The following is a 13468-nucleotide window of genomic DNA, read 5'->3' on the forward strand; positions in this document are numbered from 1 at the left end:
AGGAATTCATTGGCTATATTAGTTAGTGTAGGAAAGATTTTGTTGCTGTTCTGTAAGTATTCTAAGGGAGAGCGGCACATTGCAGCTACCTATGATGTGTCCTCGTTTGTGCAAACTTTGTTCAGGGAAGGGCTGTGAGACTGGTGCTTCATTCAAGTCCTGGGTCACCTATGGGGAAATGGCCTAGGAAAGGGCCCTAATGAGAATATTGGATAGTGTGGACTGCTCCAGCTGGCAGTGGCCTGGGAAACAGGCAGGCTGGCAGGAGTCTATGAATAGCAGGATTTGATCCCGAGAATCCAACTACTGAGTTTTAGGATGAATGGCATCGCTGAAGCTGGCTGAGAAGATCTAGCTCTCCTTTCAGTGGGATTGGCTTGTACAATAGAGTGAGCACCTGAAAATCTAGAGAAAGTCCCTCAAAGGGCAAAGAATTGCATGTGCTATGAGAGAGGACCAGGGCAACTTGGGGAAGCTCACTCTGTGAAGGATGGATGGAGAACATCTGCTTTCGGTGGTGCAAGATGAGTTAGTCTTAGCCAGCAAGGACAGGTTAGCAGTGAGTGTCCTTGGCCCTTGGACAGATCTGTGATCTTTCTGCAGGGATCCATTAAGCTTAGAAGCTTTGGGGCTGACCAAGGTGATCATTCACTGCAGAAACACGTTCGTGAAGAATAGGGCTTTGGAGACCTGCAGAACAAGGCGTTGTGGCGCTGATGTTCACGGTAAAAAACGTGATTTGGAAAAAACTTTAAAGCTTTAGGCTGTTAAAACACTCAAAGGGGATGTTACTGCAGTCCAACACCCCTTATTAGAAGTTTACAAACCCCGTCAGGGAGGGTCTGGGTATCTTTGGCCCTCTGTTGATGCAGGTAGGAGTAGATGGCATCTTATTATCTGTTCTAGCCAAAGTGAAAACTGCCATTACTATAAAGGAGAGGGGATTTTCTCTTTGCATTTTTGGAAACACTAAATTCATTAAAAAAAAAAATCTGCAGAATATAAGTTGTTAGAAAACTGGAAAGCTCAGCTGCAGAGTAGGATTGTGCAATACTGAGGCACAGATTTTAACTCTTTAACTCTAGTTCTCTTGGGAATGCCAGAATAACTGCTGGAGGCAAGCTGATGCTAGACTGGTGAACTTCAGGAACAGGTGAAGTCTTGCAGCCAAAGTACAGACTATTAATAGGCAGTGTGTCGTCGGTAACTGTTATCAGAGCTACGCAGAGAAAGGAAATAACCATTTTTGAAGGTTTTTGAGAACTCAGAATGTGGCTGTGTCTCAAAGCACAAAATCTGTAGATTTTTAAGCACACTTTTAAGAATGCCTTCATTGGCACATTTACAAAAATAAGAAGTAATAGAAAACATAGGCAATTATAAAAAAATATTAAAAAATCCTTGTGTGCCCTACTTCTACAGCTACCTGCTCCCAGGTCCCGGCCTGCCAGAGCCCTTCCAGGTCCTCGATCTTCCTTCCCTGAGCACCACGGAGCTCTCTAGATGGCTCAGGAGGAGCACCTCAGGGGAAAAGGTCTTCCCAGTCCGCCCTTCCCTCGCCATGGCCGGGGCTCTTTCCCCACGGGGAGCACCTTGGTGGTGGCACCTCCCTGGTTCCAGAAGGACAGAAGAGGACTCCCAGTGCTTCCTGGGACTAAGTACTTAGACCTCTCCGGTATTTTGTAATCCACAGAACACGGATTCTCCTCCCCGCCTCGCTTCTTCCTCAGGTTTTTCTCAGGCAAGCCCCCACTGAGGGTTTGGCAACACAAAATCCAGAGCCAAAGCACCCAGAAATGGCCAGAGGCTGCTCCTCCAGACGCTGGAAGATAAATCCCCATTGTGCCAGAAAACAACCCTCCACAGACAAACACACTCTGGAATCGCTTGCCCACCTCATGGTGTTCAAGGTTGGGTCAGGATTCACAGCCCTCTCTAGCTCCAGCTCCACATACATAGCTCAGACACACGGCAAGAACAGCAGGTCTGCAGGCACCACAACAGCCCTGCCGCAGCCAGGGGCTGGTCGAGAGGCCTCGGCCCCCAAGGAAGCTCCGCAGGGGCTTCTGTTCAACACGCAATGCTTTATTTTGGTCCGCTGGTTGCACCGGCTCCATGGTAACACAGCCACCTCTCTGGGCTGGCTGCCCTCTCCTCGCCCCTCTGGCCTTCCCACTCCTCACTTTCCTGGGGGCGGGGCACTCGCATGACCTCCCAGCTGGTGTGGACATTTCTCAGCTCGGACCAGTTGTCTCCCAGGACCTGAGCTGCTGCCTGCTGCACACTGGGATGCTGGTCTTCCTGCATCAGCTGGAGAGCTGGAACAACACAGGCAGATGCATCAGTGACTGTGAAAGCCCAGGACAGACTGGTCCTCACGTCCCTGGCTCTCTCAGCAGAGCATCGCTTGGCACAGCTGCCAAGCCTTCCCTGGCCTCACTGCTGGCGGAGGGTGGCAAGGCTGCACTAGGAACAGCTGCCTTTGCACACTCTCACTGCAAGCCCTCGGCCTTCCGCACATATCCAGCAAGAGAAATTCTCCCCGGAGACCAACGGTCCCTCCAGTAGCAGTCTTCCATGCCCCACGAAGCAGGAAGGAGGCTTCTGCAGCCATTTTGCCAAACGTGTGCAAAGGTCTAATTTCTCAAGAGCTTGACAACTTTTCCCAAGTTTGCTTTCATGCAAAAGACATTCTTGGTTTAGCAGGAACTTGTCTGTCTGGGGATGCAAGGCCTCGGAGTCCATATTCACCTGGGATTAAGTCACAGCCCGGGCAAGGTTTGGGGCAGGACACCGGGCAGAAGGGGAAGCACAGGGGAGCAGAAGGTGTGGATGTCTCTGCCCAGGCAAGGAGAGAGTGCAGTGCAGGAGGGGCAAGTGTGACCTACCTGTACTTAGAGCACTCATATCCTGCTCTCCCAGCCACCGGGCATCTGCGTTTTCCAGGATCACACCTACTCACACAATGCAAATGCGTCAACAGCAATACACTTCCCATGGTGGCCCCACTTCCCAGGCTAGTCTCGGACTCGTCTTGCACATTGAGGATGGGCTTTGGGGAGCACAGGAATGTGCTAGATATGAAACCAGCAGGCTCCCGTCTACATTTAACTCCCTAGGAAGAGGCATGAAGTGGAGCTGAGAAAGCTGTGTGCCAGGGGCTAAGCCTCATCTGGAACACTACTTCCACTGTGCTTTTCCTACAGAGACTTCAGCCCCTTTACGGCCCTTCCCTAATTCCTCCTGCTGCCAGCCTCGTAAGGCACGTGGCTGTTCCCACCCCACTGCAGAGAAAGTGGAGCTGGCCCTTTGCTACCTCTTGGAGGCAGGAGCAGAAGAGAACTGCAGCTTTGTCTCTCACCGGTTAATTTGATGGCCGCAGTCTGCATCGCCCAACACGAGCTCCAGAAGTAGGTCCGGAAGGTGTCATAGACACTGTCCAGAAGCTCGGGGACGTTTCTGGCCTAGGGGAAAACAGAGACAAAGGAGCTCTTGGGCTGAAAAGGCCCTGCCATTGACCCTGGGCAAGCAGAGTGGGCAAACCGGGAGAGGAGGAAAAGAGCTGCTGGCTGCAAGGCACTGACAGCTCCCATCACTGCCATGCCAGATGCTGCTCTACCAGCTCTCTGAAGAGCACTCCATGCTCCAGGTCTCTGGGCCAGGGAAAGTCCCTGACACCACTCAGTCTTACCCTGGGCCACAGCTTACTTACCAGGTGACTGCAGACAGCTTCCTGGAGCTCTTCTGCACTCTTCTCCATGTTCAGGGTAACGTGAGTCTGCAGCTTCCGCAGGCCCAGCAGTGGAGTGCACAGCACAAAAGTGCTTCTGCAGGCCTGCAAAGGAGAGGGACTCCAGCTCAGCCCTCCCCAGGCACAGCCAGGTGCCTTTCAAGGGGACTCCTGGAGCTGAGCACTGCTCATGTGCTGCAAGAAGAGGCAATACAATTGCCAGCAAGGAGAGGGAAAGCTTGCAATAGCAAGGACATGTAGAGAGAACGTGCAGCTATGTAGAGAGCGGCAGGAAGGGCAGACCTGCTCTGCTCTTGCCCTGCATCGCTCTCCCTCGGAAGAGAGAAGTGAAACGTGGCTCTTACATTGTAAACTGCAGGGTCAGGGTCCCGAAGGTGGAGCAGAATTCTAACCCAGGTAGTTTTGGCTTCTTGGCACAGGAAAGATTTCCATCTCCTCTTGGCAAAGGAGGCCAGGATTCCATATAAGGTGAAGGCTGCAGAACGAAGCACTGCCTCATCCTGCAACCAAGAAACCCCAACCATCAGGTTGCTAACTAGGGCTCCAAAACAAACATCTCTTGACCACACAAACGCTTGCAGCTGAGCCCAACATCCTGAGCAACAGGTCGTCTCCATTTGTCCGAGGCCCACAGATCAGGAGAAACCATTTCTCTGAAGGACATCCCTCGGGAAACAAGAGAGGCTGGCAGGGTGCCGCTTCCTTCCTTGTCCCTTGCTCCGCTCCTCGCAGCCTTGCCCACTCAGCTCCTGGGCACTTGGGCTAGTGGCCTCTGAGGTCCTCAGTGACTTTACGGGCAGCTGACACCGAGACAAAAGCCGAGCAGCTCTCGGCCTCTCAAGGAGTCCCACAAAGGGACTCCCTCCCTTAGTGGCCAGACTTTCTTCACCACTCTCCAAGGCCAAGCCCAAGATGACTCCCTCTGCGTGCCTCTGGGTAGCACTATGTCTCCTGCTTTCTCTGCAGCCTTCTCCATGAATGACCCTTCTTCCCTGAACACACACAGGCCTCATGCGTGTTTGCCCCCATCAGAGCTTTCACATGGATGACCTTACCAAGACTGCTGCCACAAGCGTTACCTACTGCTCTTCACTTACAGCATCAAAGAAAGTCTTGGTGTACAGGGCAATGTCCCGGAGGGTCATGCCAAGGCCCTTCTCTTTCAACTCCGCCACCACTTTGGCCAGCGCTGACAAGCTCTCCCCTGCGATCTGTGAAGAGCTGACGTCCTTGATGGCTCTCAGTAACACCTCCACAACGGCTGCCTTATGCTCTCGCAGCTGTCAAAGCAGAAGACATACAAGAGCTTCTCACTAGCCAGACCTCGCACATCTCTTCTTCACCATTTCTCCCAAGAACAGAATTTCATGGAGACCATTGCAGAGCACACCTTAGCCCAAGCCTACATGCTCAGCCTCACAATACACCTTGGAGGCCAGAGGCATGGGCTAGAATGGCACACGGTCTCAAGGAACACCAGCGTTTCCCTTTTTGCTGCTCTGCCCAGTTGCTTGAAGCCCTGTGCAGCTCTTCACTAGGACCTTTTGTGTTCAGGGATGCCTTTAGTCAGCAGCAATCTCATTCTCACCTTCTCAGGTGCTCCGCTGGCCAGATTTCCCAGGCCTCTCACTGCCATCTGGCAGACAGTGCTGCTGGTGTCCTGGCATTTGTCCACCAAGGCAGAGAGGACAGGCTGAAGCAGCTTCCTTTCCTGAAGCATTGGGTGCTTCATCAGCTACAAAAGAGCAACATGACCATCAGCACTGATACAGCGATCCTGACCACTCACCATGTGTGAATAACAACATTCATGGATTCCAGCACGGACAGGACGCACTCTGCTAGGGCCATCCTGAAGAAAGACACGTCCCAGGCAGCAGTTTCCAAAGGCAACTGCCCTCAGCCCTCCCTTTCCCACCTTCTGTCTTACCTCAGCAAAGAAGGACGTTGCCGTGGTCCTCAGGTTTGCGGCTGGCGACTCCAGCCAGGGGAAGACAGCATTTACAACAGCCAGTGTGATTACGCCAGCTTGGAGCAGAACACTGCACACACACACAGCACAATAAGACAATGAGGCAACAGCCCACGGACTTCCAAAAGGCAAGTGCTGTGGTGCACATGGTCTTCCTCAGCAGCTCAGGACAGCCTCCCCAGGCAGACATGCCAGAGAGCTCCCCATTTAGCCCCTTGCTGGCTTCGAGTCAGCCCCCGAGAGGGAAAGAAGACCTCCCAAAGGCTCTCACCTAGTCAGCAGACACATGGCCTCGTGGTGAGTCTGGGGATTTTCCAGAAAAGCCCAGGTTCTCTGCTTCCTGAGAATCCCTGTCCATTTTTCATCAATGCACTTGCAGAGCACCATATCGAGTGCTTTGATGGAAAGCCTGATTGAAAAAACACTTGGAATCAGAGTGCTTGAAACTGTGCCATGATCACAACTAAAGAAGCTCAGCCACTTTCGGAGGTGCTCCTTATCGTGTCCTAAGCCCCACGGAATGACATGCCAAGTACCCCCTGCAAGCACACTCCATAACCCAGAAGTGGGCCAAGCTAACAGGAGAGCAGCATAGCCATCCACTTGGATGCCCCCCAGCTCGCTGAAAACCTAGGGAAAAGCAGAAGCCTTGATTTCCTTGATGCTAGAACCTGAGGCTTCTTCTAATCGTCATCTGGAGGGAGCTACCTGCAGACCATAGTCAGCATCTCTTTGCCCTCACCCTTGAGGAGCATGAACATTTTCAGAATACCATTCTGTGCAAAAGATGCACCCTGAGCCACCCCCCGGATGGGGAAATGGACAGTGATGGGCAAGAATCACCATTCAGTAGTTGCATCCTTGAACAGACCAGTACGAGTGGAATAGGAGGCCCAGCCCAGCTTGAGAGGGACACTCAGTCATGCAAGAGCAAGAAATACTTTGCTCTCTACCATTTGCATGAGCAAAGCCTCTCAGGGGTCACCAAAAAGCTGGCATCCCCAGCTGCATTTCAATGGAGGTAAGAACCACCATACTAGTCTCTCTCAGCATCGAGGAAACAGGGCAGACCAAAGAGCTCCCTCCATGCCAAGAACAAACATGAGCTGGAGATGTAAGCCAAAGCCAGCCCCCTCCATCTCTGCCCCTTTTGCTCATCACCTGCAAGGATGGCTGTCTTCTCCACACGCCACAGGGACCAGCTTCTCCTCCACTCTTCCTGGAGACGAAGGCATCTCCTTTCCAAGGGTGTCGCTGACCTGCTTCAGGAGCATTGGAAGTAACCACGGAAGCAAGAAGGGCACTGTCTCCTGGGTCTGCACGGCCGACACCAGCTCAGAGATGGCACAGGTCACCTAAGAAGAAATGCCATCACAGACAACCGGTTGGAAAGAAGAGCTTTCCCCACCACTTGCCCTGCCTGCCTGCCTGCCTGCCTGCAATTCCCTGTCTGGATTTCTGACTTCTGCCACAACTTTGAAGACCGGGAACAACAAGCTCTTGCAGCTTCTCACAATGATAAAGATGAGGCTGACCTAGCAAAGCACCCTGGGAGGCTTCTCCACGTGGATTTGCAAATGCCTGTGCAACAAGACGATGCCCTACCCCTTGCTTTCACTCAACAGGATTCTCGGCCAAAGAGGGGACAGAAATGTGCCTGTCAGTTTACATACCGTGAGAGGTTCCAGAGCAGCCTCCTTGTCCTTCACTGCATCCTCAGGGCAGTTCCTGCTGCTGCTGGTAGTTTCTGCACTCTCGAGTCTCTCTAGTAGCAACTGGAGCACTTGGAGCGCAAAGCAGCTTCTCCCAAGGGTCCTCCACAATGCCGCTGTGTCACTGGAAGTTGAACACAAGTGCACACTGGATCCCTTGTGTTCTCTGACCTGCAACCCCTCAAAGACAGCTGAAATGCTCCCCCTGCGCAGCATGGAGCTTTAGCAGCTCAGGTTCGTCGCAAATCCATAAGCGCACTATCTTGCAACAGTCTCCCTTTTCAGGGAGAAGAGCAGCCTGCTTCTTCATGGACTATCTTCCAGCGCAGTCAGGCTGCGGCATCTCTGTGTTCCTGCGATGCAAGGCAGGGAGGAGTGGCACCTACCTGTCCATGGGCAGCTGTCTCTGCAGGAGGCTGTTGATCACTGCCTCTGGGTGATAGGAGGCCAGCAGAGATACGGCATCAAAGAGACTCTCTTTCAGGGCGCCCTGCTGGCAAGCTGGCAGACGGTCATAAAGGATGGTCAGGACTTCTGGCACCTGGATGGAACAAGGCAAGCACAGGTCCAGGATGCAAGCTGAGCCCTCCTGACTGGAAGGTGTAGCGCAGCAGCCCAATGTCAATGTCCAAACGCCCAAGAGAAACCAAGGGTGTTTCACCTCTGGGAGGAGTTCTCTCCCACGTTGCTCCAGAAAGATCATCATCCACTGTCTTGCTGCATTTGCACAAGTGGGGCTGATGGACAGCATGCTGCCCGAGACAGCCTTCATAAAGTCTCTCGCCTGCTCCAAGGGCAAGTAGTGGCATGCAACCTGGAGAGGAATAAGAACCAGGAGAAACAGCATCACAAGTCTGCTTCCACTCTTACCAAGAAAGGACAAGAAACCTTGAGCAGCTCCTCAGTTCGGCTGCTAGCTAACTGTGAAGGCTGGCAGTGCTTTGTAGTCCATGTGGTGCATACCACTGCTTCTCCGGAGTTATGTAGCTCACAGATTTGGAAGGCTCTGCCGTTAGGTCATTTGCCTGCATACACAGCTTATACTCTTAAAATAGCTCCAACAGAACACTGAAGGCAGAGGCTGTATGGAGGAGTTCGTGAAGATGTTGAGCGTGCTGATTTCACTACAGCGTGAGTCACTTGAGACATAGGGCTTGCCTAACAAGACTTGCCAGGAAATGCACGTTAAAACAAAGAGAAAGCCCTCAGGCTGAGCAGCTTCCCGCTTCATGTACACACACACGCACGCACGCACGCACGCACGCACGCACAGAGATGCACAGAAACGCTGTGGACTCTGTTGTTTTCCCCAGGGGGAATGCAAGACACCATTATGCTTCAAAGCCCTCTTACTACTTGCTAACAATAGAGGCCCCGCTGCCAGAGGCCACCCTGAAAATGGAGAGAAAGCTTGGAAGTAAAGAAGAGACAAGTGAGTGCAGCCTAGCCACCAGGTAGCCACAGCCCTGTCAGTTACCTTGGCAATTTGGGAGGATGTCTTCAGCAGAGACTCCACATCTGTGGCACTTAGTTCCTCACAGAAGTGACTCATCTCATCATTCTTCAGGTGCATAACCTCGGCTGAAAGAAACACAAGGGGGAAAGCATAGGCACATGTTCTGGAACTGAGCCTCCAGTCTAGAGACGTTCATCAGGGAATAGCCAACTGGCGGCAGGGCAGTGCACAAGGGAAGGGCAGGAAGCTGGCAGAGCCTGCTGCCTAGTACGCGTCTCTTCTGGCAAGGAAACCCCGTCCCTGCATGATGCCTCTGCTGCTGGACAGGGCAGAGAGGGAAGAGCCACCTGAAAGGAGGGCAACGGCTGTTCTTCTCACCTCGTGTAGAGAGAAGGCAGCTGATACACTGGACTGCCCACTGGCGGGATGTGACCAGGCAGTCACAGCTGAGAGGCCCCAGCACTGCAATCAGGTAGCCAAAGTGTGCAAAAGTGTTTTCTCCCTGGTAAAAATCAAAAGAAGAAGAAAGTTCCCAGGCTACATGAGTGGCCCTTCCACCTTCTCCTTCTGGTGCTGACTCCTAACCCTCCTGGATCAACAGAAGTCCAGCCTTAGCCTCCTGGGAGTTTATCAAGCCTGAGACTGCTCCAAGCACATCTCCCTGCCAGGGAAGCAGACGGGACTGAGGAGGAATGCCGTGTTTGTGGCAGATGGGCACTGAGGCAAGGGCAGAACTGCACAGGCGGCCTTGAAGGGCCTCCTGGCTCACCAAGTCTGCCCTCACGTTTCCTCCCCTAGAGACTCCAGCTGCACCCACCGGGCTTCCAAGGGGTTCTGGCAAGAGGGAGGCAATACTCACAGCAGCCACAAATCTCTCCGCATAAGCCTTCATCAGCTGAGTGCAGACCTGAAGGGCCCTCTCTCTTTCCCACTCTTTCTCAGAATGTAGCCAGGTCTCTAGGAGCTGTTGGAAGACCACAGCTAGATCACACTAGGCATCTTTTACGCATGCAGGCACGCAGGCACGCACACACACACACACGGAGTCCTTTCCAATCTCCAAGCTTCCCCAAGGAACAGCACTAAGGGCACAGTGGCCTCCATGGGAATTCATCACCACTGTGAGGTAGCCTACCACTGAGGACTTACTATATTATTGCATCTACTTGCAAATAGTGTTCACTCATCAGCAAAGACTGGGAGTGCCCTTGCATCTGTCTGCCAGGGCCATCTTGCTCCCATTACACAACGGCTCACTTTGCAACATGCCCTGACAACAAACAGCACAACTCCTACAGCCACCGCGGTACCTAGTTCTCTTCACTCCAAGCAGGAATTGCACGTGTTGCACCCTGTTCAAAAAAATCCCCTTTTCTCTAAGGATCCCCCTCAAGCAGGGAGGTCCTCCACCCTTGGCCGGCCTCCTGACAAGAGAGGAGAGTTTCCCTTTCTCCTCTTTACTACTCACATGGAAGGTTTCCTGGAGCCAGGAGGAGGTCAGGTCTTCTTCAAGAGTTGTCATGAGCTGACCAAGAGCTCCCAGGGATTGTCTATAGAGAGACTAAAAGCAGGAGAGAAGGGCTGACAGGTGAACTCCCCTGGGGCCTCAAAACGCAGCCAGAGAGGCTGCCAGAATTCAGGGCAGCACTGAACCCCGAGGGCAGCAGCAGGGGCTTGGCAGCTACCTGCCCATGCTGAGCATCCTTTGCTGCCTCCCCTTCCTCTTGGCTCTGCTCAAGGGGAGGCAGGGCAATTAGGCTTTGCGAGCACTGGCGAAGCAGATGGCAGTTTTCCTCCCAGGTCAGAGACGGCTTGATCTTGCTGGCAGAAAACAAGAGAGAGACAATTCAGACAGCAGACTTAACAGCATTAGCCAGTGGCAGCTAGAGTCCATCTAAGCTGGAGCCCCAAATCCCAACACTGTGCTTCCTTGACAAGGAGCACTTCCACCTGCTTCCATGGATTCTTGCCTCACTCACAGGCCACAAGAGAACATCAGACTCCCAGGCTACAGAGAGCGGGCAGCTCCCTTCCCTCAGCCACACAGCCAGCCTGCCCGCCAGAAGCCTTTCCCCCACACCACTAACTCTCTTCCCCACACTCCTCCGGTCTACAGCCCCAAGCCGTCTCGCTCCAAACCTAGACTCCAGTCTCTCTGCCACATTCATGCCTTCCAGGAGCATACAAAGTGCTGATCACCGCCTCATCCCACACCACAAATAGCTCCTGACCCCATGGCTGGGTCAACCGTGAAGCTTCGTCAGCTGCTCTGCAGTACGCAGGAGAATACCCAGCACCCAGGAGGAAATGCCCTACCTCAAATGCTCAAGTGCAAGCATTGCCTTGCAATGCACAGGCGAAGCCGGGCAACCCACGGGCTCCTGCACCATGAAGTCCTGTAGTTCACAGAGAGACAAATACAGAGGGTTGAGCAGGGAGGGAAGAAGAAGGCCCTCCCTCAGCAAGACAATTGGCCTCTTCTTCCACTCTTGTGACTAACACATACGGCCTTCATGCAGACTGCTCCCACACCTCTGCCCTAAGAGCACTTCCCAACTCCAGAGAGGACGGAGCCATTGCTCTTCCCAGGCACTGCCCACAGGGCGGCAGCACACAGGGGTCCTGCCATGCTGGGGACTGGGCTTGGAAGTTCCCAGCTTTGCCCAGAGTCTTTCACAACCAACAGAGAACATTGCACCTCTGAGGAAACATGTGCATCTCACTGCACAAACACCAGCTCTTTGGCAGGACAGCCTCCCTCGTGCCGTGTCACTCACCAGCAGAATCGCAAGCAGCACCCTTTTGGAAGAGAAATTAAAGCTCTTCACGTTGCTGACGCCTTGAATGGCACAGCTGACTTCGGCGACACTCTGGATCAGGGCCAGCTTGAGCTCTACGTCCTGAGGACCACGAGAGAAAAGCAAGATGACACACATGAGGAGCTGCTCAAAGGACCAAAGGGCAAAAGGCTAACACGACCGCCAAAGGATAATTAACCCAGGGCCAAAGCTATCCCCAAAGTGCCATGCAGGGAAGAAATGGCATCCTCCACAAGCCTCAGCGACCTCAGCTCTGGCTCTATTTCAGAGGGAGGAGATGTCCCCTCAGGTCCTACGACTAAGTGGCCTCACCAGCTTCTTACCCAGAAGAGACCCTCCGGACTCTAGCCTGAAAGAGCGGGGAAGCAAATCTCTTTGGGCTTAGAATCTCTAGCATCTCAGACAAGCCGCCCAGAACACAAAGAACCGCAATGACAGAGGGATATGAAAAGGGGGAGAGTGACAGGTGGGAAAGCGGAGGTTCAAGACTCTCGCTGAGAGGGGATCTTTCCAGGCAGATACTCCGTCTCAGCAGGCTCCGGTTCAGAGGAGGGCCGGAGCTGGCTCTGAACTGATAGCTTGAACAAAGAGCGTTCTGAGCACCCACCTGCGAGCTGCTCCTGTACCGACACAGGATGTTTTCCACGATGACCGTCTCGACTCGGGAACAAAGCAGCTCTTTGGGAGCGTGCAGAGCTATCCGGCTGTAGGCTAGCATGACAGCAGCACACATCTTTGCTCTTTTCGCCTTTTCATTCTCCTGCACAGTTGGAACAGCCGTCAGGAATCAGTCCAACCTCTTTGTTTTACCGCAGACTTTCCAGTTGCTTCTTATTGAGAAACTGCCTCCAAACCTGTACGAGCTTGCCATTTCCACCCACACTTCCCAAAGCCTTTCCTCAAGGAATCCCTCAAAGCCTCTCTTAACTTGCTGGGGAAGAGAGCTGCTCTCCCTCACACTAGCTGGAGCTCTTAGGCAACGGAGGGCTGAAGTGCAGAACCTCCCCCATGGACAGCCCTGGAGTCCCATCACTGCCCGGTGACCCTTCCTCTTTCCCAGTTGCCAGCTGAGCTGAAATCATGCTCAGCACTCTTCCTGTGGCCATTTGCTCTTCTTGCCACCACTGGGCCCACAGCTTTCACCCATGCCTGCGTAAACATGCTCCCTCCGGAAGGTGAGTGAAGGGCCAGGACTCCGGGGAGAGGCTTCAGGCAGCTCTTACACAAGCAAACACAGCCAAGACACCAAGGAAAACCTACTTCCCTTACCTCCCGGAAGGTGAGGACCCCCGAAAGTCTACTTTTCTGCCCAGCAGCATCAAACTCTTGGACAACAGCCAAGGCAAGGTCAAGGTGGCTCTCAGCAGAGCATGCTAGCACAGAGATTGGGCCCTGCAACACAGTGAAGAGGGAGTCGGTTTCCGTCCCACACACTCGTCCCTTGCCAGCTCCAGTGGCCAAGCAGGATATTGCCTGAGGGACTCAGCAACCAAAAGCCCCAAATCAAGCCCCACCAGAAAGTAGAGTCCGGCAAGGAGACTCAGGCTTCCCGGAGGAACCCTGGAGAAAGCAGCACGAGGAAGAGAACGCCCACCTCTCTCTCAGAAGCTTCCAGAGAACTGATTCCTTCCAAATAGCTCTGCATCTGCTCCTGAACGTAGCTGATGTCCTGAGAAGCTGCCAGTGCTGTCCCCACAGCCTTGTACAGGAAACCCTGAAAGAGAAGAGGCCAGCACCCCTGACACTGCTGCAGAAGTG

At 53.4% G+C, this 13468-nt stretch overlaps 1 protein-coding gene across 1 annotated transcript; it reads right to left on the bottom strand.

Moving 5' to 3' along the window:
• Nucleotides 1-2085: 2085 nt before the first annotated feature.
• Nucleotides 2086-8138, bottom strand: LOC135325629 (maestro heat-like repeat-containing protein family member 2B). Its single transcript, XM_064503701.1, has 13 exons — nt 8097-8138; nt 7822-7976; nt 7397-7559; nt 6885-7078; nt 5995-6132; nt 5682-5793; nt 5340-5486; nt 4849-5031; nt 4096-4251; nt 3713-3835; nt 3362-3464; nt 2889-2954; nt 2086-2318 (listed from the first exon to the last, which is right to left on the bottom strand). Exons 1-13 carry the CDS (start codon nt 8136-8138, stop codon nt 2086-2088), a joined length of 1815 nt encoding a protein of 604 aa, XP_064359771.1.
• Between the last annotated feature and the right edge of the window lie 5330 nt (nt 8139-13468).

The sequence above is a fragment of the Dromaius novaehollandiae genome, unplaced genomic scaffold, assembly GCF_036370855.1.
Source record: "Dromaius novaehollandiae isolate bDroNov1 unplaced genomic scaffold, bDroNov1.hap1 HAP1_SCAFFOLD_98, whole genome shotgun sequence".
Classification (NCBI taxonomy): domain Eukaryota; kingdom Metazoa; phylum Chordata; class Aves; order Casuariiformes; family Dromaiidae; genus Dromaius; species Dromaius novaehollandiae.